The sequence below is a fragment of the Aotus nancymaae genome, unplaced genomic scaffold, assembly GCF_030222135.1.
Source record: "Aotus nancymaae isolate 86718 unplaced genomic scaffold, 86718_ANA_hifiasm-v0.15.2.pri h1tg000064l_1, whole genome shotgun sequence".
Taxonomy (NCBI): Eukaryota; Metazoa; Chordata; class Mammalia; order Primates; family Aotidae; genus Aotus; species Aotus nancymaae.
Genome location: NW_026988479.1, coordinates 16,328,055 through 16,353,824, shown reverse-complemented (window position 1 = coordinate 16,353,824; position 25,770 = coordinate 16,328,055). Strand labels below are relative to the sequence as shown.

At 42.9% G+C, this 25,770-nt stretch overlaps 2 protein-coding genes across 3 annotated transcripts in view; both read right to left on the bottom strand.

Annotated features, from left to right (window-relative positions):
* LOC105725069 (protocadherin gamma-C4) overlaps nucleotides 1–8,763 on the bottom strand; it is a 174,714-nt gene extending 165,951 nt beyond the window's left edge. Inside the window, exon 1 of one of the 2 annotated variants that reach the window (XM_012464291.3) lies at nucleotides 5,711–8,763. In XM_012464291.3, the coding sequence (XP_012319714.2) occupies nucleotides 5,711–8,137 (2,427 nt within the window). In that variant the 5' untranslated portion in view covers nucleotides 8,138–8,763. Of the gene's footprint in view, nucleotides 1–646; nucleotides 3,734–5,710 lie in introns of those variants that run through there. The other variant, XM_012464497.2, reaches the window with a different exon arrangement.
* Nucleotides 8,764–14,592: 5,829 nt separating this feature from the next.
* LOC105726378 (protocadherin gamma-A1) lies at nucleotides 14,593–19,174 on the bottom strand. Its single transcript, XM_012465846.2, has one exon. The coding sequence runs from the start codon at nucleotides 17,873–17,875 to the stop codon at nucleotides 15,416–15,418; it is 2,460 nt and encodes an 819-aa protein (XP_012321269.2). The 5' UTR covers nucleotides 17,876–19,174; the 3' UTR covers nucleotides 14,593–15,415.
* Between the last annotated feature and the right edge of the window lie 6,596 nt (nucleotides 19,175–25,770).

Genomic DNA, 25,770 nt, shown 5'->3' with positions numbered 1-25,770 from the left:
TGAGCTGTGATCATGGCACTGCACTCCAGACAGTAAGATCCCATCAAGAAGGAAAGAAGGAAGGAAGGAAGGAAGGAAGGAAGGAAGGAAAGAAAGAAAGAAAGAAAGAAAGAGGAGAGTGCTGCCTTGGAAGGAGTCAAACATAATTTAATTTCATGGGTGCATAAAATCTCTTTTATTCATATGTCTTTTTACTTGTATGTATCAGGATAGGCTCTATAGTCTGGAATGACAAACTCCAAAGCACAGGGATTTAAAATGAAAAAGTCCTATTTATCACAGGTATACAGACCAGTGTTGTGGTTCTCCTATCATAGTTACTCAAGGACCCAGGTAGAAGGAGCGGTTACAATTTCAAATAGTAACTTAGAGATCTGGAAATTCTCATAAAGGCAGATTCCTCTAGGAAGTGACACACCTTACTTCCACTCACAATGGATTATTGGTTCCCTAAGCCCACTCAACCATAACCAGACCAGGGAGCGCAGTCATACTACAGGCCCAGAAACAAAGGGGGACAAATATTTAGCCAACAGAACTAATGGCAACCTCATGGCTTTGTTTTTCAAATACATATGCGTTAAGCCTTTATAATAACAAAAATTTGCATAATTGTTCTTCATAATATTCAAAGAAATAAACTCACCTGAAGTTGCTTGGAGTCTCCTTTCGTTTCAAGTAAATCCTGAGTTACCAGAAGAGGCTCGCTTTTCTCACAGCTCTCCTGGCTGATGAGCGTGTCTGCATAGTTGGGCTGGGGGAAGATCAGGTGACTCTTTCGCGAGTCCGCGGTGAGGGAGACCTCGTGGGAATAGGTCTGCAGGAAAGCCCGCACCCCGTCCACGCCCACAAAGTGCGAAACGGGCAGTCTCCCCAAGCCACCTTCCGAAGCCTGCAGCAGGCGTGACTTGTGCCAGCGTCGCAGCCTGAGCGCTAGCAGAACGATGACGAAGGCCAGGAAGACGCAGGAGACCGCGGCCACCGCTACCACCAGGTACAGTGTGAGGTCCGAGTCGTCGGTTTTGACAGAGGGCTCGAGGTTGCCCAGGTCGGCTAGGATGTCGGGGATCCTGTCGGCCACGGCCACAGTGAGCGTGACAGTGGCCGAGAGAGGGGGCTGGCCGTGGTCCTGGACGGTCACCACGAGGCTCTGCTTGAGCGCGTCTCTGTCCAGCAGGGCCCGCGCCGTGCGCACCTCGCCCGTGTGCAGCCCCACCGTGAAGAGTCCAGGCTCGCTGGCCTTGAGCAGGCGGTAGGACAACCAGGCGTTCTGGCCTGAATCTTTGTCCACTGCCACCACCTTGGTCACCAGGTAGCCGGGCTCTGCGGAGCGGGGCGCCAGCTCCACGCCAGTGGAACCGTCTGTGGGGAGGGCAGGGTACAGGATCTCGGGCGCATTGTCGTTCTGGTCCAGCACAAACAGGCTCAGCGACACGTTGCTGCTGAGTGGAGGGTTCCCGCTGTCGCTGGCTGTCACCAGTAGCTTCAGGTCTCTAAATTGCTCGTAGTCGAAGGAGCGCAGCGCGTACAGGACGCCAGTGTTGGAGTTGATGGAGACGTAGGAGGACAGGTGCGCCCCCTGGAGGGTGTCCTCGATCAGTGCATAAGTGATGCGGGCGTTGTTGTTGCTATCTGGGTCCTGGGCTGTCACTGAGAAGATGGAGGCTCCTCTGGGGTTGTTTTCTGGAATGTAGGCGGAGTAGGAGAACTGAGGGAAGGTGGGTGGGTTGTCATTGATGTCAATCACATGCAGGGTGATGTGAGTTTCTGTGGACAGTGGCGGACTTCCCCCATCTGTGGCTCTCAGACTGATATTATATTCTGACATTTGTTCACGGTCCAGAGATGTGGCTGTCACTAGGCGGTAATATTGGTCTATCGATTTTTCTAACTTAAATGGCAGATTTCCCAGGACAGAAATTGCAACCTGCCCATTCTGCCCAGCATCTCGGTCATGCACGTTGATAAGTGCAATTTCTCTTCCAGCGGTGCCCTCTTCTAGGACTGAGCTTGTTAGAGAAGTGATTGTAATTTCTGGAGCATTGTCATTCACATCCAGAACCGTGACTAGAATCTTGGCTCTTGAAAGAAGACCTGGTCCATCCTGTGCTTCAATTTTAATTTCATAGAACATGGCATCCTCATAATCTAGACTTTTTAATATTGACACTTCTCCAGTCACTGAGTTGAGATTGAAAATCTCAGAGATTTTCCCAGGCATTTTATCTAGAATATAAGACACTTGAGCGTTGAATCCCTCATCAGGGTCGGTGGCATTCACCGTGAGCAGCCAGGTACCCACTGACGCGTTCTCCCAAACACTTACACGGTACTCAGGCTGAGTAAACATTGGTGGGTTGTCATTTGCATCCAGGACTATCACTTGGATATGCAAGTTGCCAGAGCGGACAGGGTCACCACCATCAGAGGCAACCAAGACAAGCTGGTGAATTTCTTTTTTCTCACGGTCCAAGGCCCGCTCCAGCACCAGTTCCGGATACTTGGCCTCCTCAGAGACACTATTCACAGCCAGCGAGAAGTAGTCGTTGGGGGTGAGCTTGTAGTTCTGCAGGGAGTTCATGCCCACATCTGGGTCAAAAGCAGTTTTAAGTGGAAACCGGGTTCCAGGAATGGTTAGTTCACCAATTTTTATTTCCAATTCCTCTGTTAGAAAATTAGGAGCATTGTCATTAATATCTTTAATTTCTATTTCTACTTCAAAAATTTTCAATTTGTCCTCAACCAGGATGTTAAATTTTACCAGACACCGTGGGATCTGAGCACAGAGCTCCTCCCGGTCTATCCTCTCTGCGGTGACCAAGCTGCCGCTTCTCGGATTCAGAGAGAAAAGCTGCGTCCTACCTCTGGAGACGATGCGGACTCCGCGCTCCGCCAGCTCTCGGGGCTCCAGTCCCAGGTCCTTAGCGATGTTGCCCACGAAGGAACCTTTATCTAGCTCCTCAGACACCGAGTAGCGAATCTGCCCGGATCCTGTTTTGCACAGCGTCCCCAGGAGCGCGCACAGCAGGGCCAGTCCTCTGCCATTTCGGAAACTCAGGCAATTGGTCATTTCCTTTTCGGTGAATTGCTTTCTCTGAATTCGGTTCCAGTTTCCCACGATGGACTCCAATCTTATTTTCTCAAGAAACGAAGTCTTTCGCGGGCCTAATTCACAGGTCAAACAGACAGTTGACTAAGGGGTGAGGTTGGCAACCGCCCCAGATCTTCTGAGTCTGATTTGCTGGTTCTTTGTATTTTAGGAGTAAGGAAATGGTGAACTCGTTCTCCAGCTGCATTCTCCTTCTTGAGTGGTCAACAGCGACACTAAGAGGCCTAACCGTTTACTGCAGCCTCTCAGACAAACACGAATTACTGTTTTTGACTTATCCAACACCTGAAATCCTTCTTGTGGGGACTAGTGTTGATTCAACATAATTGAATTGATGTACAGTGTGACTTCAAGTTATCTTTCTTGGGACTCCATGCACTAACCTCACTGCAACCAATATTGCCTCAAACATAGTGGAGTTACTGTTTTGAAATGTTCAGTTTAAGAAACACACAGTGACAAAGAACTGGTCCTAACGACCAACACAACTATTAAAAGACATGATCACCACTTTTTCTTCCACCACTGAACCTTGAACATGTATTTATTGTTATACTTACTACATTTATCAGGGTTATTTGATAAGATAGCCACCTCCTCTTTCACCTTTCCCTCTCTATAGTCTTAACTCTGTAAGAGCTGAGACAAGGAAAAAAAAGAGAAAATAAACACACAGAAATACTAGCCATATTTATACATTATATTTCATTAAGTTTGTTCTTGGAAGCCAGATAACTTAGTCTCAATATTTGTTGTTATTTAATATTTATTAAGCAAACACACAATTAGGTGTCAGACAATATGTCAGTCTGGGGATTTAAGGTGAGCAATGTAGACACAGTCACTTCCTTCACAGAGATTATAAGGATATAAAAGCAAACATGGAATTGCAGCATACTGAGACAATTGTCATAATGGAAGAAGCCAAGGGGGTTAGGGGGGCCTTCAATTGGGCCTTTGAGGTTAGCAAAGGCTTTCCCAGGAAACATGAGAGGAGTGGATCAGTGAAAAGGCCTGGATATGAGAGAAAACAGCATGACAATGCCTAGATGTGAGAGAGAAATCACAGACCCTCAGGGTACTGAAAGTTCTCTTTGTTTAAATCGAGACAGTAAGGATGTTTTTTCAAAACCCACAACTGAAACTAGTAGAAATAAGCTTTCATGTTCCAGAATCTCTTTCCCTGTAAGTTTCCAATTACAGAAATATGAGTATAATATATTTGTCATTTCAATCATGATGCATTACATATCTATGCATAAGGCATTTATTCTTGTGGAGTTACTACACACACTATAAATAACTTCGCTTTGATTTTCCTGTTTATTATTCACTTACAAGTAAAGATATTATGACATATTATTCCACAGTGAGTTCCAATTTTACTCATAGAGAATTATGTAATAGTAGTAACCAACACAACACGTTGTCTCAGAAAATTTTTCCTTAATCAGATGCAACATAAAGAATCACAGCACTTTGAGAGATATGGTATCATTAAATAAAAGCCTCAATTATTGTATGATAATTCCCAAATAAAAATTTAAAATGATACCAGTTACATAGAATATTAGTGGGTTTATTATTTTCTGTTATGAAGTACATAACCAACATACTAAAAGCCAATATAGGAAGAGGAATGGAAAAAGAAAATTGGTCAGAGGGGCACTGGGATTGGGTGAGGGATTGGGGACATTTCTAGCAGTTGCTGTGAGTAGGAAACCTTGAGAAGAACAAAGAAGATCTTTATGGGCAATTGTATGATACAAATTTTTGTATTTGTATCTTTTCTTTAAGCAAAAGTATATTGAGGATATACATTATTTTAAAGATTAAAAGGCAATATGGTTCCCACATATGAGAAAGATAAAAAAAAAAAAAGAGAGAAATCTGTCTACCATTACTCTACAAATTTATTATAGAGCAAATGATAAATCAGTTGCTTCTTCAAGGAACAGATAGCTTGGAGACTAATGTGATTTTTAAAACTAAGCCAAGATAATATGACATACCTTCCTGAAACACTGTAAAGAATGTATATTTCTACATTTCCATCTTTTTTGACAGGGAAGGACATGCAAGTTAAGGAAAACAACTTCACTGCCAAACTGAAAGAAATATATTAAGACCGAGTGAGAAAGAACTAGCCAACTAAGGTGTATCACTGTTCATACACAAATTCAAATATAAAATAAAAGTCATATTTTAAAAGAAGAAGGGACCTGAGTAGCATCAATTCCAAACTTTATATTTTTAACAAAGAAAAAATTGTTGATCCGGTGGATGAGATGATTTGCCCAGGGGTGGAGAAGAAAGTATGAAAAACTAGACACCCAAGTTACTAATGCAGTGCTCTTTTGATAATCATCTATTAACTCCTGGTTTACATTCATGGCACAATGACTCTAGCCTTTTCTTCCTCTTACAGCCTATGAACATTAAGACCTACCAAGAAGTAATTCACCAAGACTCACTTCCTAAAACTTGACTATACCGTCAAGAAAATTTGGGGAACAAAATAGATACAGTAAACAGTGGAGGCAAGTAAGTGAATTATTTCAGCAAACTAGCTAGTATGTATATTGTGAAAAGATAGATTACCTGAGAAAACGTTTCTTCTCTTTCATCTTCGAGTAGAGATTGAGGTGCTGATAAAAAATCCTTTTTCTCACAGCTCTCCTGGCTGATAAGGGTGTCTGCATAGTTGGGCTGGGGGAAGATCAGGTGACTCTTCCGCGAGTCCGCGGTGAGGGAGACCTCGTGGGAATAGGTCTGCAGGAATGCCCGCACCCCATCCACGCCCACAGAGTGCGAACTGGGCACCAAGCTGCCTCCTGAAGCCTGCAGCAGGCGTGACTTGTGCCAGCGCCGCAGCCTGAGCGCCAGCAGAACGATGACGAAGGCCAGGAAGACGCAGGAGACCGCGGCCACCGCTACCACCAGGTACAGAGTGAGGTCCGAATCATCGGGCTTGGCTAAGGGCTCGAGGTTGCCCAGGTCGGCTAGGATGTCGGGGATCCTGTCGGCCACGGCCACAGTGAGCGTGACAGTGGCCGAGAGAGGGGGCTGGCCGTGGTCCTGGACGGTCACCACGAGGCTCTGCTTGAGCGCGTCTCTGTCCAGCAGGGCCCGCGCCGTGCGCACCTCGCCCGTGTGCAGCCCCACCGTGAAGAGTCCAGGCTCGCTGGCCTTGAGCAGGCGGTAGGACAACCAGGCGTTCTGGCCCGAATCTCTGTCCACCGCCACCACCTTGGTCACCAGGTAGCCGGGCTCTGCGGAGCGGGGCGCCAGCTCCACGCCTGTAGAACCGTCTTTGGGGAGGGCGGGGTACAGGATCTCGGGCGCATTGTCGTTCTGGTCCAGCACGAACAGGCTTAAGGATACATTGCTGCTGAGTGGAGGGTTCCCGCTGTCCCGCGCTATCACGCACAGTTGCAAGTCTCGGAAATGTTCATAATCAAAGGACCGCAGTGCATAGAGGACCCCAGTGTCAGAGTTCATAGAGATGTAAGAGGATAAGGGTGTCCCCTGAATGGTGTCCTCTACGAAAGAGTAAGTTATGTGAGCATTGTTGTTGCTGTCGGGGTCGTGGGCGGTCACTGAGAAGATGGAGGCTCCTCTGGGGTTGTTTTCGGGAATGTAGGCGGAGTAGGATGTGCGGGAGAAGGCGGGCGCGTTGTCGTTGATGTCTGCTACCTGTAGCAAAATGTGAGCATCCGTGGACAGGGAGGGGTTCCCTTCATCTTTAGCGGTTAGAGTGATGTTGTAAAAGGAAAACTGTTCCCTGTCAAGGGCTTTGGTTGTAACCAATCGGTAGTAATTGTCCACTGACTTTTCTAACTTAAAAGGAAGATTATCGGGGAGTGAACAGGTGATGAATGCATTCTGTCCAGAGTCTCTATCATGTACATTAAAAAGCCCAATTATGGTTCCTGGAGGAGAGTCTTCAGAAACTGAGCTACTAGCAGATGTCATGTAAAATTCTGGAGCATTGTCATTCACGTCCAGAACTGTGACGATAACTTTCGTTCTGGTCAGAAGGCCCGGACCATCCTGAGCTTCAATATCAATTTCATGGGATGTAGCATCCTCGTAATCTAGAACTTTTATGATTGTTAGATCTCCAGATGTTGACTTAAGCTCAAATACCTCTGAGGTTTCTCCAAGACTTTTCTCTAGAAAATATGCCACTTGAGCGTTGTAGCCCTCGTCTGCGTCAGTGGCAGTCACTGTGAGTATCCGAGTGTCCACGGGCGTATTCTCCGGAACGCTTACGCGGTACTCGGGCTGTGTAAAAACAGGCGCGTTGTCATTCACATCCAGGACCTTCACGCAGATGCGGGAGGTGCCAGATAACACTGGATCGCCCCCATCGGAAGCTACGAGAACAAGGTGGTGAACAGCCTCTTCCTCGCGGTCCAAAGCGCGCTCCAGCACCAGTTCTGGGTACTTGTTCCCATCAACACCGCTTCGCACGTCCAGGGAGAAGTGGTCATTTGGGTGGAGTGCGTACTTCTGAAGGGTGTTCTCACCTATGTCCGCATCATGCGCACTCTTAAGAGGAATCCTGAATCCTGGCGTAGTGGTTTCACTGATTTTTAGCTCCAGTTCCTCTACTCCAAAGCGAGGGGCATTATCGTTAATATCTGTTATTTCCACCTCTACTGAATAAATCGTCAATTTATCTTCCAGCAGGATGTTAAAATTCAACAGACACTGCGCGCTCTGACTGCAGAGCTCCTCCCGGTCTATCCTGTTCGCAGTGACCAAGCTGCCACTTCGCGGGTTCAGAGCAAAGAGCTGGGTCCTACCTCTGGAGACGATGCGGACTCTCCGCTCTGCCAGTGCCAGGGGCTCCAAACTCAGGTCCTTGGCGATGTTACCTACGAAGGAGCCTCTGTCGATCTCTTCCCGCACAGAGTAGCGAATCTGCCCAGCCCTGGCCTCCCACAGGGTCGCCAAAAGGAAGCACAGCAGGACCAGCGTTCTGCAGGGTGGCAACTTTTGCAGAGTCGCCATTTCCTTCATGTCGCAGTTTTCTCCGAGTCAACTTCCAGCATCCAGTGCGGATTCCAATCTTTATTCCTCAGGGTGTGTGATGACCAGCATTCACGGGACCCAGGTCCCTATGGAGAGAACTGGTGGGCTGTTCGACTGAATTTCTTTAGTACCCTGAAGCTTTAGGGCCAAATCTCCAGCCCCTTGTGCCGTGGGAGCCGTATTGCTGGATTGGATGTCTGGCTGCTTTTTACTCCTTAGGTGGTCAACAGCGACGCTCAGAGGCCTAAATAATTTCTGCACTTGCTCAGGAAAACCTGAGTTACTTCTTGTTTGTTTGCCTTTGCTGACTTTCAAGTTGCTTTAAAGAATTTTACAGCTCTAAGGTACCCTAGAAGTTGATCTTTCAAAGCAGGAATCTTTTTATCAGGATCAATAAGAATAGTATAAATGAACGAGACCTTGATAATAGTTGCTAGGAAAGTATTAGTGACTGCTCAAGACATTAACCAATGCCACCACTGCCCTTGCTCCAAACATCTTCCATCTCTTATTGTGTAGTCAGAAGTAGTAAGATCAACTAAGAAACGTTAGCTGCATTTTCTTCTAAGGTTATATGTTTTGAACTTTTGTGGTTGATGGCTTCAAAATTTGCCTTTAAATTATTGAATCATCAGACACTTAAATGGGTACATGTGCCTCACACTTTGCACGACTGGGGCTGGAGATAGAAATGGTGAATGTGATAAACACTGGCTCTGCTCTCAAGCATGAAGGATGGAGGAGAACATAGGAAAGTAAAGAGAGTGTAATAGAGTATGGCAACTGCTGTGATATGAGGTGGGAAATACTGGGTGATGAAGGAATACCTAGGAAGGGTATCCAGTCTAGATTTGGGATCAGAAAAGTCTTTTTGAGGGTGTAATTGAAGCTGAATCCTAAAAAGTAGGATTGAATCAAGAAAAAGGCTGGAGAAGTGTTCTAGAACCTCAGAACAAATGCTTGAAGGTGAGAGACAGCATGGAACATTAAAGAAACAGAAAGCAGGTCTACTCAATAAAGCTAGAGCCAGAAGGGGTTTTTCACCACATTAGGAATCAGTCTTCAAACTTGTTTGAGGTTGCCAGGTTCTTTTTCTGATATTCATTTTCCAAGGGTGTAAAATATAATGCAGTGGATGTCTTCTTACTCCTGTTTCATCTTTACCATTTTGACCAATGTCAAGCATACAATTCTGTGACATTAAATACATTCAAATTAATTATAATATAATTTAGTTATATTATAATTAAATTCAATTATATTCTGGTGTGACCATTGCCACCATCCATCTCCAGAACTTTTTCATCCTCCCCAGCTGAAATTCTGTACTTATTAAATAGTAACCTCCCATTACCTTTCACCCAGTGCTTGGCACCTACCATTCTACCTTTTGTGTTTATGAATCTGACTACTCTGAAAACTTCATACGTGAGGAATCATACAGTAAATGTCCTTTTGTGACAGGGTTATTTCACTTGACATAATGTCTTTGAAGTTCCTCCATATTGTAGCATGTAACAGAATGTCCTTCCTTTTTAAGGCTAATAGCCCATTGTATGTGTGAACCACCTTTTGTTTACCCATTGATCTGTCAATGGACACTTGGGTTACTTCCACCTTTCAACTATTGTGACTAATGTTGCCATAAACATGGGTGTACAAATATCTGTTGAAGTCCCTGTTTTCACTTCTTTTGGGTAATAACCAGAGCAGAATTGCTAGATCACATGGTAATCTTATGTTTAAATTTTTGAGAACTCACCATATCATTTTCCACAGCAGATGTATCATTTTATATTCACCAGCAATGCACACGAATTCCAATTTCTCCATATTGTTGTTAACACTTCTTTTATGACAGCAATTCCAATGAATGTGAAGTAGTATCTCATTATGATTTGAATTTCCCTAATGACTAGTGATGTTATCTTTTCATACACTTTTGTCCATTTGCATATCATCTTTGGAGAAATGTCTATTCAAGTCCTTTGCTCATTTCAACATCCAATTACTTGAGATTTTTTGTTGTTGAGTTGCGGGAGTTCTTCATTCTGGATATCCATTCTTAGATACATTATTTGGAAATATTGTCTCTCATTATGTGGGCTTCGTTTTGACTCTATTGATGTTGTTCTTTCCTGCACAATAGTTTTTAATTGTGATAAAGTCCAGTATACTAATTTTTTCTTTTGTTGCTTGTGCTTTTGGTGTCATATCCAAGAAATTATTACCAAAATCGATGTTATGAAGATTTCCTCCCGTTTTCTTCTAAGAGATGTATAGTTTTAGTTCTTAAACATAACAGGTAAAAGGATTTTGTTGCTTCTGAATTTTGCTTCTTTGATCCATTTGCATTAATTTTTGTATGTGTTATAAGTGAATTGCCCATTTCTGGTGACACTTTAGTCTGTTTGCCTTTTGGCTCCTTCCTGGTTGAAATTTTTTCATTTTTACTTTCATCCATTCCTCTGAGAACACTGAAGAAAAATGTATTGTAAAGAACCGATATCAACTCACCATGCTTTCTTGTAGAACTACCATGGTATATTTTGCTTTTGTTTTTCATTTTTATGTTTGTGTTTGTGTTTGTTTTGTTTCATAGAGAATGGGTCTTGTTACACTGGCCAGGCTGTATTCAAACTCCTGGATTCGAGCAATCCTACTGCCTCAGCCTACTCAGCAGCTGGGATTATAGGTGCCCCACTGTGCCCAGCTCTCTTACATGAGTCCTAACATTAGACTTGACAGAATTTTCATTTTCTCCCACTGGTTTTATTACAATATTTATTATCTGCTTCCATTACTTAATCCTCAGAATCCTTCCTTGGTTGCATTTCAAAATGTATCTCTTTGTTATTTTTTCTTTCATTTTATTTTAGTTTACACTCATTATATGTTTTTTATCTTCTTGAATGGCAAGCTAAATGTATGTATTTTAAATAATTTTGTTTACTTTTAAAAAATTTTTGTATTTGTCTATAAATTTACTCCTAATTAGTTTTAGCTGCATCTCACAATTTTAAATAAATAATCTTTAAGTCCTTCTTTTCTGAGTAGTTTTCACTGTCATTGTGATTTTTGAAATCCAAGAGTTGTTTAAGGGTGTAGAGGTAAATATCCAAATATTTTCCCCCTTTTCTATTTATAAATGTTTGCTTTGTGATTTAAGTATGTGTTATAAAGCATGTGCATTATTGGTACTTTAGGATTTTCTGAGCCCTTTTTTGTGATAACTAGGTAATAAAATGTTGTAGATTTTCTATCTGTTTAAGGATGGCTATTCCATATTTGTTGTGTGTAGAACAGATCTATTAGAATCCTAGTAGATCAAGCTTTTAGATTGTGTTGTTCAAATCTTCTTTATGTTGACTAGTTTTCTGCCTCTGGGGTCTATTATTTCTTATGGAATTATGTTAAAATCCTCTGGTATTTTCTAAGCTATATTTTTGGTAATAGAAGCTCATATTTTAATATCCTTTTGATCATCTGTTCTTTTTACCACAATAATCAGTTCATTTTTTAAAATCACAATTTGTGTTTGTTGCCTTAAATACTACTTTGTTCAAGCCGGGCGTGGTGGCGCATGCCTGTAGTCCCAGCTACTTGGGAGGCTGAGGTGGGAGGATCGATTGAGCCCAGGAGTTCCGGGCTGCAGTGCGCTATGCCGATCGAGTGTCCGCACTAAGTTCGGCATCAATATGGTGACCTCCAGGGAGTGGGGGACCACCAGGTTGCCTAAGGAGGGGTGAACCTGCCCAGGGAAAAAACAGAGCAGGTCAAAACTCCCGTGCTGATCAGTAGTGGGATCGTGCCTGTCAATAGCCACTGCACTCCAACCTGGGCAACATAGCGAGACCCCATCTCTTAACAAAATAAAAAATATATAATTCAACAAAAATAAGAAAGGGCAAGCAATAATTTTGCCACATCTCCAAATTTTAGGTAATTCTTTTTGTATTTATTGCTGTTTGTTTATAGTCTTTTTTGTATTCATTTTTTTCTTTTTTTTTTTTTGAGACAGAGTTTTTCTCTTGTTGCCCAGGCTGGAGTGCAATGGTGCAATCTTGGCTTACTGCAACCTCTGCCTCCTGGGTTCAAGAGATTCTCCTGCCTCATCCTCCCAAGTAGCTGGAATTACAGGTGTCCACTTCCATGCCTGGCTAATTTTTTTTTTTTAAGACGGAGTCTCACTCTGTCACCAGGCTGGAGCTGGAGTGCAGTGGCATTATCTCGGCTCACTGCAACCTCCATCTCCTGGATTCAAGCAACTCTCCTGCCTCAGCCTCACAAGTAGCGGGGACTACAGGTGCTTGCCACCACACCCAGTTAATTTTTGTATTTTTAATAGAGAAGCACTTTCACCGCGTTGGCCATTATGGGCTTGATCTCCTGACCTCAGGTAATCCACCTGCCTCGGCCTCCCAGAGTGCTGGGATTACAGGCGTGAGCCACCATGCCTGGTCTTGTATTCATTTTTTCTATCTTTTCTTTAATTGTTTTGTCTAGTGGTGTTATGCTTACCAAAGTTCACTATATATACACATATGTATATATATTCACCTTTTTTTGTATTATATCGTTTTATTTTTGAAATTTAATTTGTAAACCATTAAATATTTTATTTATCAGAAAAAATACTACTTTGTTATATTAATATTAACATGACTGCTTTCTTTGTGTGTGTGTGTACATATACATTTAGTTTCACTGTTTCCGTGTATTTTTATTTTAAGCATGTGTTTTCTTAGAATCCAAATTTTAAAAATCAGCCAATTTTGTAATCTTTGTCCTTTAATAGGTAAATGTAGCTCATTTGTATATAAACAGAAAAAAATTAAAATTATAAGAACTGAGAAAGTCCAGAACTGAGATAACTTAGTTATCAATTGAGAGTAGACTCTTGGTACCAAGCAAAAAGTAAAAATAAAAATGCAACAGACATACAGCAAGAATGCGAGAAAGTCTTTAAAAGTTATCAGAGAGAAAACAGATTACCTTAAAAAATAACAATGGATTGAAAGAAAATTTCTCTCTGGTAACAATAAATTCTACAAGACAAAGGTGTTTTGAAATTTTGATCTGTACAGTTATTTTTAGTGGAAGAGCTTTTTTTTTTTTTTTTTTTTTTTTTTTTTTTTTTTTTTTTTTTTTCTGTTCTACGCTACCTCCTTCTCTTCTTCCCTCCTTCCCTCCTGGGTTCAGTGCTCATTTCTAATGGCTTTGAAATAGTTTCTATCTGACCCCAGGTCCCTGGCCATAACTAGGTCTCTTAATGACCCTTTAATGATGCCCAGCGGTAATATTCTGGATACCACAGTTCACATCTGAGAGACTTGGTGTTCACTGTCTCTAGCCAGCATCCATGTCTATCTCTCTTACTTGGTCTACACAGCTTACAAAAAAAAGTTATAACCACAGGAATTGGTAGGCAGCTTTTATTATTTTTTTCTTATTTTTATGTATATATGTATTTATTTATTTAACATGGTGTCGCTCTGTCACCCAGCCTAGAGTGCAGTGGCGCAATCACCGTTCACTGAAGCCTTGACTTCCTGGGCTTAAGCGATCCTCCCGAGTCAGCACCGGCCCCGCCCCACCCTGAGTAGTTGGGACTAGCAAATTCCAAAGTACCTGTTTGACTGGTCTCGAACTCCAGGGCTCAAAGGATCCTTCAGCCTCAGCCTTTCAAACTGCTGTTATTACAGATGTGAGCCACTGCCCACAGCTAGACAGCATGTTAATACATCTTTCTATCCCTTTTTAACCAGTGGAAGGCCCTCATTACTTATTTTGGATTCAGGTGGTAAGTGTGGTCCAGGTCATTTATCTAGTCTGAAGCACTTGTACCTAGTACATTGCTGGAGTCAGTTTCCTAACCTTCAATTTCTGCTTTTAAGTCCAAGACAATAACTCACATGGCTTTAGACCAGCTCACCACTTCGCTTTTGCTTTCCTCTTCTTACATTTTATGTATCTTTGTATTTTATTGAAGCAGAGTAAATATATCAAACCATGGACTTACTCCCCTACCATACATTTTTTTCTTTCTAAAGAGATAACACATATTAAAATAGGATATATACTTGATTTTTGTTAGTCAGTTTCATTACAGGTATAAGTCAGGAAGCTTCAAAATTATTTGTCAAGTTGCATGATAAATTTTCTGTTGATCGTTTTGTTACTCCATAAATTACTTAAATATATGTATCCTTCAGTACAGGCACCACAGCTCATGCCTGTAATATCAGCACTTTGGGAGGCTGAGGTGGGAGGATTACTTGAACCCAGCGGGTAGAGGCTGCAGTGAGCCATGATCACGCCACTGCACTCCAGCAAGACACCATCTCAAAACCAAAAATATCTGATAATAAATATAGAACAAAGGGCTAAGATATTCAACAATAATTTAAAATTACAGCTTACACAGATTTCTACAATTTTTTTTTTTTTTTTTTTGAGACAGAGTCTCACTCTGTCACCCAGGCTGGAGTGCAGTGGCATGATCTCAGCTCACTGCAACTTCTGCCTCCCAGATTCCAGAGATTCTTCTGCCTCAACCTCCCAAGTAGCTAGGAGTACAGGAGCATGCCACCACACCCAGCTAATTTTTGTATTTTTAGTAGAGATGGAGTTTCACCACATTGGCCAGGCTGGTGTCAAACTCCTGACCTCATGATCCACCTCCCTCAGCCTCCCAAACTGCTGGGATTACAGGCATGAGCCACAACCCCCTGGCAGAAATTTCTATAATCATATATGAACACAACTAAAACCACTACTCTAGACAATCTTCACCTCTTCAAATGCCCCCGAATAAAATATCAGAGTGTCCTGATAAATGACATCTACATTAAATTCAGGGGTGAATTAGCAGATATTTATAACAAGAAAAATTGAAAATAGTGTTAGTCATTTAAATATTGGTGAGCCTTTTCTAGTTAAACCCTTCCAGATAAGATGATGGCAAACCCATCATCTTATGGGTTTAGCCCAGAGGCAAGTAAGAGAATGTTAGATGCTAGATCTCCCTGTTTCTAATGCAGTGCTCTTTCCAAACAGAGATGGCATCTCACACACACCTTCAACCCAACCATCTACATTATGATTACAGTCTCCTTTTGAATGCAAGAACAATTATAAATATCCCTGCATATGAAAGTGTAGACTCATTTAATCTTGATTTTCCAGTACTTGTAGCAAAAAGCTACAAAGATACATGGGTTAGAAGAACTATCTGTAGTAAAGAATGAACTCAAGTAAGTAAAATCAAGAATTATTATCTAGATAGCTTATACAAAAATTTACCTGAGAAAATGGTTCCTTTTTGTCTTCCAGTACGAACTGGGGTGCTGATAGAAAATCTGTTTTCTCACAGCTCTCCTGGCTGATAAGCGTGTCAGCGTAGTTGGGCTGGGGGAAGATCAGGTGACTCTTCCTCGAATCTGCGGTGAGGGAGACCTCGTGGGAATAGGTCTGCAGGAAAGCCCGCACCCCGTCCACGCCCACAAAGTGCGAGCTGGGCGCGCCTGCCATCCCGCCTTCCGAAGCCTGCAGCAGCCTTGACTTGTGCCAGCGCCGCAGCCTGAGCGCCAGCAGCACGATGACGAAGGCCAGGAAGACGCAGGAGACCGCGGCCACCGACACCACCAGGTACAGAGTGAGGTCCGAATCGTTGGGTTTGGCGGAAGGCTCGAGGCTGCCCAGGTCGGCTAAGATGTCGGGGATCCTGTCGGCCACGGCCACAGTGAGCGTGACAGTGGCCGAGAGAGGGGGCTGGCCGTGGTCCTGGACGGCCACCACGAGGCTCTGCTTGAGCGCGTCTCTGTCCAGCAGGGCCCGCGCTGTGCGCACCTCGCCCGTGCGCAGCCCCACCGTGAAGAGTCCAGGCTCGCTGGCCTTGAGCAGGCGGTAGGACAGCCAGGCGTTCTGGCCTGAGTCTCTATCCACTGCCACCACCTTGGTCACCAGGTAGCCGGGCTCTGCGGAGCGGGGCGCCAGCTCCACGCCAGTGGAACCATCTGTGGGGAGGGCAGGGTACAGGATCTCGGGCGCATTGTCGTTCTGGTCCAGCACGAACAGGCTCAGCGACACGTTACTGCTGAGGGGCGGATCCCCGCTGTCCCGCGCCATTACTTTCAGTTGCAAATCCCGGAACTGCTCGTAGTCAAAGGATCGCAGTGCATACAGTACCCCAGTGTCGGAGCTGATGGACACATAGGACGACAGGGGTGCCCCCTGGATGGTGTCCTCTATTAGGGAGTAAGTGATTTGCGCATTCTCATTGCTGTCTGAGTCGTGGGCCCTCACAGAGAAGATGGAGGCGCCTCTGGGGTTGTTTTCGGGAATGTAGGCAGAGTAGGAGTCTTGATGGAAGACTGGAGAGTTGTCATTGATATCTGTCACTAGCAGTGAAATGTGAGTTTCAGTAGATAGAGCTGGAGTTCCCTGGTCTGTTGCTGTTACTGTGATGTTGTACCCAGAGATAAGTTCTCTGTCCAATGTTCTTTCAGTCACTAAACGGTAATAATTATCAACTAACTTTTCCAATTTAAAGGGTAGATTTCCAGGAATGAAACATGTGGTGTAACCATTGTCTCCTGAGTCCTGGTCAAGCACACTTATAAGAGCAATTATGGTCCCAGGAGGAAAGTTTTCTGGAACTGCAGTGGTGACAGAGGTGATGGTCACTTCTGGGGCATTATCATTTACATCCAAAACTTTGATCAGTACCTTAGCTCTAGCCATGAGCCCCGCACCATCCTGGGCTTGAACTTCCATTGAATAAATTTTGTATTCTTCAAAATCCAGCGGTTCTTTATTTGATATTTTTCCTGCATAAGAATCTAAATGAAATATTTGAGCCACTCTGTGATCTACATTATGAAAAGAGTATGTTACTTCTCCATTGGCTCCCTCATCAGGGTCGGTGGCATTTATCATGAGCAGCTGAGTGCCCACCGGCACGTTTTCAGGGACATTCATATGGTATTCTGCCTGAGTAAATGCTGGAGGATTGTCATTTGCATCTACCACCTGAATGCAAATTCGGAGGGTCCCTGAACGGACTGGATCACCCCCGTCAGAAGCTGTGAGGATGAGGTGGTGGACAGCTTCTTCTTCTCTGTCTAGGGGACTCTGCAGCACCATCTCTGGATGTTGGGGCCCATCGGTCCCCTGTGGCACATCCAGGGAGAAATGAGGGTTAGAGCTGAGTTGGTAGCTCTGGAGTGAGTTCATACCCACATCAAGGTCTTGCCCAAAAGGCAATGGGATCCTTGTACCTGGAGTAGTTATTTCATTCATTTTAAACTCCAGTTCCTCTAATTGGAATTGAGGAGTGTTGTCATTAATATCAATTATTTCCACTTCAACAGGGAAAAGCTTCATTTTATCCTCAACAAGGATGTTAAAACTCACGAGACACGGCACACTCTGAGCGCAGAGCTCCTCCCGGTCTATCCTGCCCGCGGTGATCAAGCTGCCACTTCTCGGATTCAGAGCGAAAAGCGGCATCCTACCTCTGGAGACAATGCGGACTCCGCGATCTGCCAGCTCCTGGGGTTGTAGCCCTAGGTCCTTGGCGATATTGCCCACGACAGAACCTTTGTCTGTCTCTTCTGGCACTGAGTAGTGAATATTCCCAGCCCCAGCTTCCACCAGTAACTCCAGAGAAAGATACAGAAGCATCAGCCGGCTGCAGCTGGTCAGCTTTTTCTGAATCTTCATTGCTCTCTAACTTTGTAGTTTTCATCCAGTCCAGTACCAAGGGTTTCGTTTCTGCTTTTCTGAGCTGCAATTAACCCAATTTTCAGGAGAATTCTGAGTGGAGAGTCATCCAGAAGTAGGATTTAGACAGTCTTGGACAGTCTGTTTTCAATCTGACGGTGATGGAGGTTCTAAGAGGGCTTTTTTCCCCTCCTCCTGACGTGTGTGTACTGCCCGTATCTCCCAGATTGGTGAACAGCGGCGCCCAGAGTCCTAACCAGTTACTGCATTCCTAGAAAATACTTAAAACTTCTTCATTAACCTGGTATTTTCCTAAGTTTTAATCTATTGTCAAGGAAATAATTCTACAATATATGTATGAAAAGGAGAAACTATATGTTCACTTCCTTAAATGTGCCTAAATATCACAAAATTACAATATACAGGAGAATCTCAGTATTCCCAAGCTATCTACTTTCCTTGTTTGCTATTCAGGAAATGATAGTGAAAACCTAACATCACAATGAGGACAAACTCATCTCTCCACTTTTTCTGTAGTAAAGCTTGACCACTTGATAATTTCCCAGGCCATATAGGGCAGCTCCCCTTTGACTGGAGAAGGGAAAGTATTGGAGGGAAAAAGAATCTTTTAGAATATCAGCTAGACTTTAAAAAATTGTACTATCCATTTCGTTCCAATAATGATTTGAATATTTATCAGAAACCTTGGGATTTTGAAGGGCATGGTTTAACCCTATCCTTATTTTTCCTCTTTTTTTTGAAGTGTCTTTGCATTATGTAGGTTTTTAAAAATTCTTAAGATTCACCCAAAGGTAATATATTTTGAAAAAACAAAACAAAACACTGAGCTCTTGGAATTTCACTGAAAAGTCACATGAATATATAATTTAAATTTCAAATTTCAGAGACAAAGTCTATGATATTATTCCTCACAACTGAAAAGAAAAACGGTCTCATCTTTATTTTTAGACAGGCTCTTATAATATGTATTCCCCTACAATCACGCTTAATATTTTCTCCAAGAGAAGTTGGTTTTCTTAAATCACAGTATTTTTTAACCAGTAAGATGAGAATGTGGCCTTCCTTTTTATTTTTTATTTTTGAGATGGAGTCTTGCTCTGTTTCCCAAACTGTAGTGCAGCGGCGTGCTCTCGGCTCACTGCAACCTCCACCTCCCTGGTTCAAGTGATTCTCCTGCCTCAGCCTCCTGAGTAGCTGGGACTACCGATGCATGCCACCACGGCCAGCTAATTTTTGTATTTTTAGTAGAGACAGGGTTTCATCATGCTGGCCAGGATGGTCTCAGTCTCTTGACCTTGTAATCCACCTGCCTCGGCCTCCCAAAGTGCTGGGAACAGGTGTGAACCACCACGCCTGGCAGCGGCCTTCCTTTTTTTACTCACTGCAATATTAGGAAAGGTTTACTAATTAATATGTCTCAGGCTTAGAGTAACTTACTTATCTTTACCCCAAAGTTAGAGAAGCATGCTATCTGCACTCCAGGATCTGATATTTTCAGGAACAAATTGAGTCAGCCAACCCATGGACACCATGACTGAGAAAAGTTAAAAATGAGGAAAGAAAAAAACAACAAAAGGTCTCAAGAATAGTTTTTGGAAAGAGAATATTAGTTCTTATATAAACAAATCTACAGTTTATCAGCTTCTCAAAGACAAGTATATGGAGCCAAAGAGTAGAAATTTAAAGATGCAATAAATCACCTTCAATATTGCAAGGAAAAAACTCTTTAACAGAAAACATAACTTTTCAGAACACAGATTAATAGGCACAAACTTTTCCCCAAAGAAACTGTGAGCTAATGAGGCAAATTAAAGTATACATAAAAACTAGCAAGTAAACCTGTAGAGCTCCCCACTCTCAACAACCAAAAACATGCAGGAGTGATTTATAAAAGTATGATAAGTATAAAATAAAAATGTTAAAATATCACACAAATACATTTGAATCAAAGGTAACATTTAAAGCATTGCTGGCCAGGCACGGTTGTTCATGCCTGCAATCTCAGCACTTTGGGAGGCCAAGGTGGGCAGATCACTTGAGGCCAGGAGTTCGAGACCAGCTTGGTCAACATAGTGAAACCCTGTTTCTACAAAAACAAAAACAAAATAAAACAAAGTTTCATTGCTGGCACTGCAGAGAATATCTGGTTGAAAGCTGTTTCTTGAGTTTAAAGAAATCAAGATTTTAAAAATATCTAAAGCCATACACATTGTAGGAATAGGGCAAATCTCCTTCCTTTAAGTTGGAGACAGCTCCATATCCAGGCTTGGATCACAGAGCAGGCTGAAAGCAGCCCCAGGCAATGGGGCTAGAGGAGGCGTTGCAGGTTCAGGGAGATGGCCAGAGTCACACTGAGGAAAAACAGCATGGAGATAAGGCAAAGGCCATCACTAGGTTAAACTACAGCTGTTCGGTGCTGTCTGCTGCCTGCTGTTGGGTGCTGGGCGATTGCTGAGTTTTGGCAGCAATTCCTGCAAACTGTGAGCAGCAACCAGGTGCAGCATGATGATTCATCTTTGACCATGGTGACCAACAAACCTTGGCAGGTTGCATTTCTGTCAACCACAGTGACACAGCACACATCTAGCTCATGCACATCTTTAGTTTGAAGAGCCACATTAGCTGGCCTTTGTGCCCCAGCTGGTGTCCACTTTGGTGACAGGATAGCTGGGTTGCATTGTGAATGGTGCAGCATCAAAGAGGGCCCCACTTGGCTGTAGCTCCCGGTATAGTGTCCTTGCATTTTCTCAATGGTCATCCGCCATCACATGCAGGTTCAGGATGACACTGAGCCAGTTGAAGCCTGATCACTGCCTGCAGAGTCAGCTCAGAGAGTCTGCATGAACACCATAGCATTCTGCACTCACTGACATGTAGAATGACAGTGCCCACAGTGCCAGGTCACTGGTCAAGAAGAAACAGGAGGCATGTGGGACCCTAAGTCAGGGTGGGAAGTGCTAAATTATGTGACGGAGGTGCTGGGCAGTGTGCCCAGTCACCCAAAAGAAGTAGGAGGCTTGTTGAAAAACGAGCATTTTTGTGGATGCAGATGGTATGCAGGATGATACAGGAGAGGGACAGTTTGTCCTTGTTGGTGGTTCTGATGGTGACATTGTCCTTCAGGGTCTGCTACCAGTTTAGAATTCCATCTGTGAGTAGCTGACAAAGAATTACATCATAATTCTTGGAGGTGAATTGTTTGCCAGTATGATCATTTCTCTCTATAATAATTTTCATCTTTCATTTAAGGTCTTTTAATCCTATTGTTTTGGTTAGGGCAACCACAGTTCTTACCTCTGATAGGACTAGATACCCAGCTGAAAGTTACCTACACTGACTGCATTATACTTCTCAACCTCCATTTCAACCAGGACTCTCAAGTGGATCCTCAAACTTCATTAGTCTTCTCTTCCATGCTGTAACTGTTACTCTTCAAAATCAAGTATTTCTGTCATTATTGGACAGGAAATACATTCTGCATGCCCTGTAAAGTTGTGTAGATTGTGCAACAGAACTCTATCTTAAAGGTATGGTCTTGGTCAATGGGGATCACCTGAAGAATGAAGAGGAGGAGGTGGAGGGCAGGTTCTCCTGCAGCCTAACTCTACTTACAACATTGCTCAATATCTGATGACTGGCATTGGCATCCACGGTCTGTGTCTTGCCCTAAGCTGTTCTGCCATCTACCCACCACTAAGTGATGGCAGCTCTGCTCCTCTGGTTGAGGCTTTCTTTCTTTCTTCTCTTTCTTCCCCCCCTCCCCCCTCCTCCTTTCCCCTTCCCTCCCCTTCCCCCCTTCTTCCCCCTTCCCCCTTTTCCCCCTTTTCCTTTTCCTTCCCCTTCCTTCCTTCCCTCCCTCCCTCTCTCCCTTCCTTCCTTTTTAGAGTTGGAGTCTGGCCATGTTACTCAGGCTGGAATGCAGTGGCTATTCACAGGTGTGCTCATAGCTCGCTGCAGCCTGGAACTGGCCTCAAGCAATCCTCCTGCCTCAGCCTCCTGAGTAACGAGACCACAGGAGCCCACCACTGCACAGGCTCAGGAGTTCTTCGATAGTAGCAATTCAGGGTACTTACTGCTCTAGTACTCTCCTTTACTTCTGGGGAAAGGGAAGATAGCTATTAAAACTAATCTGATCTATTTGTACAGAGTTACTGCTGGTGTTCAAAATCTACTGCAGACTTAAGAGTAAACATTCCTCCTATTGTTTTCCAGAATTTCCAAAACAAAATGTGTGCGAAAGCCATTATGTTATTTATATCCAAGATGAATACGTTTATATGAAAAACATTTATATGATTTTCAGTGCCTTCAAATTCAAAGGTCCGAGGGTCTTCCTTGGGCATAACTGCTAGATCTATCCTATCATTCTCAAGCTCGTCTCTGGCTCATTCTCTGGCTGTAAAGACAGGCTTCTCAGCACTTACCTGTTTTTCCTGTCACCGAGACCCAGCTCTTCCGAGAGATTCCCAACCTTTAACCCCCTAGCCTTCTCTTCAGAATCTCACAGCGTATCTGCTACGTAGAATAAAGACTAGGTAGAATAAAGACCTCAGGCAGGGAAACAGCGCAGCTTCCTGCGCTCCTCACGCCTTCCTTAAGGGGGATTTCTTCCTCTATTTCTTCTTCCTGCTGTACTCAGATCCAAATACCTCTCGCTACCGTTGCTCCCTGCTTCCTGCTTCCAAAGGTGCTCAGGAATAAAAGGCAGCGCCTCACTCGGGGTCACTAGACATTCTGACATTCCTGACCAAGATATTTGGAGCAGATTGCGAGAGAGACAGCGGGCAGAGTCCTCTCCTGATGTGTTTCGCAGAAGCCTGCGGGGACCGCTGCGTCAGTGGATTTGCTTTGTTTCACTCCAGCCACGGATTGGCGGACAGCGGCACCCAGAGGCCCAGTATGATATCCACAGCAGGTTAGTTTTCAAAGTCCTCACAAGAGACTATATTGGCTTTTTTTCCAGAGACTTATTTAGTAAGAAGAGTGCAAATCACCATTTTTGATAAAATATTAACAAAATGCTCATTTCATAAAATTTAATTCAAACATTTTAATTTATTAAAATTCTTATTTATTTATTTTTGAGACAGAGTCTCGCCCTGTCACCCAGGCTGGAGTGCAGTGGTGCGATCATTGCTCACTGCTCACTGCAACCTCCCCCTCCAGGGTCCAAACAATTCTCCTGCCTCAGTCTCCTGAGTAGCTGAGATTACAGGTACTCACCACGATGCCCGGCTAATTTTTGTATTTTTAATAGAGATGGGGTTTCGCCATGGTGGCCAGGCTGGTCTGGAACTCCTGACCTCAGGTGATCCATCCGCCTCGGCCTCTCAAAGTGCTAGGATTACAGGCGTGAGCCACCGCACCCAGCCTAAAATTCATTAAAATTCTACTTAAGAATCCTTACAAATTTTTTCCTCTTGACATTTCCTTTTCAAGATGACAGACTATTGAAACTTATTTTCCATAAAAATGGCTACTCAAGAAATTATCCACTGTAAAAAATATATAAAAAATTCTCACTGTAAATTCAATATATTAAGGGGAAAATTTTCACGTAAAAGATAGAAAACACTGATAAAAATGTAAAATTATGAGTAACTGCATTACATAATTACTGATATAAAGAATTTATATTTGATGCCTATCTATACTTTAAAGATAGATACATACTTTTACAATTCCAAAAGTAATCATCTCTTTTATGGATATTTTGGTTGCTCATGCCATTTTTCCTCTTCTAACAGTTCCTTTTAGTTTAGGTGTTCACCCTTCACGTACCTAGGGAAGCAGAACCTATTCAGAGCTGTAGTAGGTTCTGATAAATTTAATCTAATAATGGTAATCTCATCCTCTTGACGGTGCTTAGTTAGTAATATAGACTTAAAATAATAACTTAAAGCAAGGCTTCTCAATCTTGGTACTATTATGAGCCATATAAGTCTTTGTGGTGGGGAGCTGTTTTGTGCCTTGTAGAATGTTTAGCAATATCCCTGGCCTCTATGTACTAGATACCAGTAGGACCCACCCCCACAGTTGTGATAACCATAAATGTCTCCAGACTACCAAATATCACTTCACCTTCCCCCAACCATTTTCAGAAACATAGGCTTAGGGTATTTCCCTAGTGAGTATTACTGAGCCAGGAATAGGAACATGGCCTAAGTTAGTCCAACTGGATTGAAAGACTGCTTGAGAAGAGTCTCTTAACTTGTCATGGACAAGGAAGAAAGTTCTTGAGTTATTGCTGCTGGCTGGTATCTTGTGAGTGCAGCCTTTGGAACTGTACAAAGAGAGGAAAGCAGAGCTGAAAGCATAATAGAAAAAGCATAAATAACTGCTCATTCTTCAAAATTAGGAAGAAAAAAAAAACAATTTGTGCTATACCATGATTGTATCAAGACTAGAGGCAGTTAAACTTCTAGACCTGCACTGTCCACTAGCGTAACCACCAGCACGTGGCAACTGAGCACTTGAAATGCAGTTAATCCAAACTCAGATGTGCTGTAAGTGTAAAACACATATTAAGTGTTGAAGCTTTAGTACAAAAACAAGAATGTAAAGAGTATTAGTAATATCTTAATTGTAAAGATATGTTGCAATTATATCTTAGATATATTGGATTAAAGTTATTGAAAATTTCACTTGTTTCTTTTTGCCATTTTAATGTGGCTACTAGATAACCTAAAATCACATCTGTGGCTGACTGTCTGTGGTCCATAGTATATTTCTATCAGACAAAGCTGCTCTAGACTACCTGTTTTTTGAGATATTAGATTTTCTTACTGTTTAAACCAGTGTAAATTAGATTTTAATGTTTTTCCTATTAAAAAACATCTTACTTGATAGAGGAACTGCTAAATATTTTTAATTAACCTTTTTACCTTAAAATATATGGTGATATAGCAACATATACACTGACTGGCTTTTCTGTGGTGTTTGCTATTTCCTCACTCCTATAATTTTCTGCCTCCTAAATATAAGCAGGATTTCTCCCATCACCCATAATTTAACCTCTAAAGTATAAGCAGCCCTTTAAGTAACTAGAAAGTGTATTAAAGGGAATTTTCAAACATACAGGATTATTAGTAACCTGATTGTCACACTCCTTAATCACAGGTAGGAAACCTTTGGAGGACTTGTTTCCACATCGGGGAGTTTATTGCTCTCCCCAAATCTTTTGTTCACTAGTATCACAGATATTCCATGGAACAACCACAGGAGTGTAATTCATCAATTCAGAGTTTTTCTGAATGTCTAATGAATTTTTTTTAAACTGGATTTATCTGTAGCCATACTTTTTTTTTTCTGAGACAGAGTCTTGCTGTGTCACCCAGGCTGGAGTGCAATGGTACGGTCTCGACTCACTGCACCAGGTTAAAGCAATTCTACTGCCTCAGCTTCCCAAGTAGCTAGAATTACAACTGATTTTTGTATTTTTAGTAGAGATGGAGTTTCACCATGTTGGCCAGGTTGGTCTTGAACTCCTGACCTCGTGATCTGCCTATCTTGGCCTCCCAAAGTTGGAGTACAATGGTGCAATCTTGGCTCACTGCAACCTCTGCCTCCCGGGTTCAGGCAATTCTCCTGCCTCAGTCTCCAGAGTAGCTGGGATTACAGGCACACGCCACCAAGCCCAGCTAATTTTTTTATCTTATTTTTTTTTTTTTTGGTATTTTTAGTAGATATAGGTTCCACCATGTTGGCCAGGCTGGTCTTGAACACCTTACCTTAGGTGATCCTCCCACCTTGGACTCCCAAAGTGCTGGGATTACAGGGATGAGCCACTACACCCAGCAGATTATCTTAATGTCTACTGATAAATCCAATTTTTTAAAATATGTAGGGTCAATATAATTTCCTCCCCTAAAAAA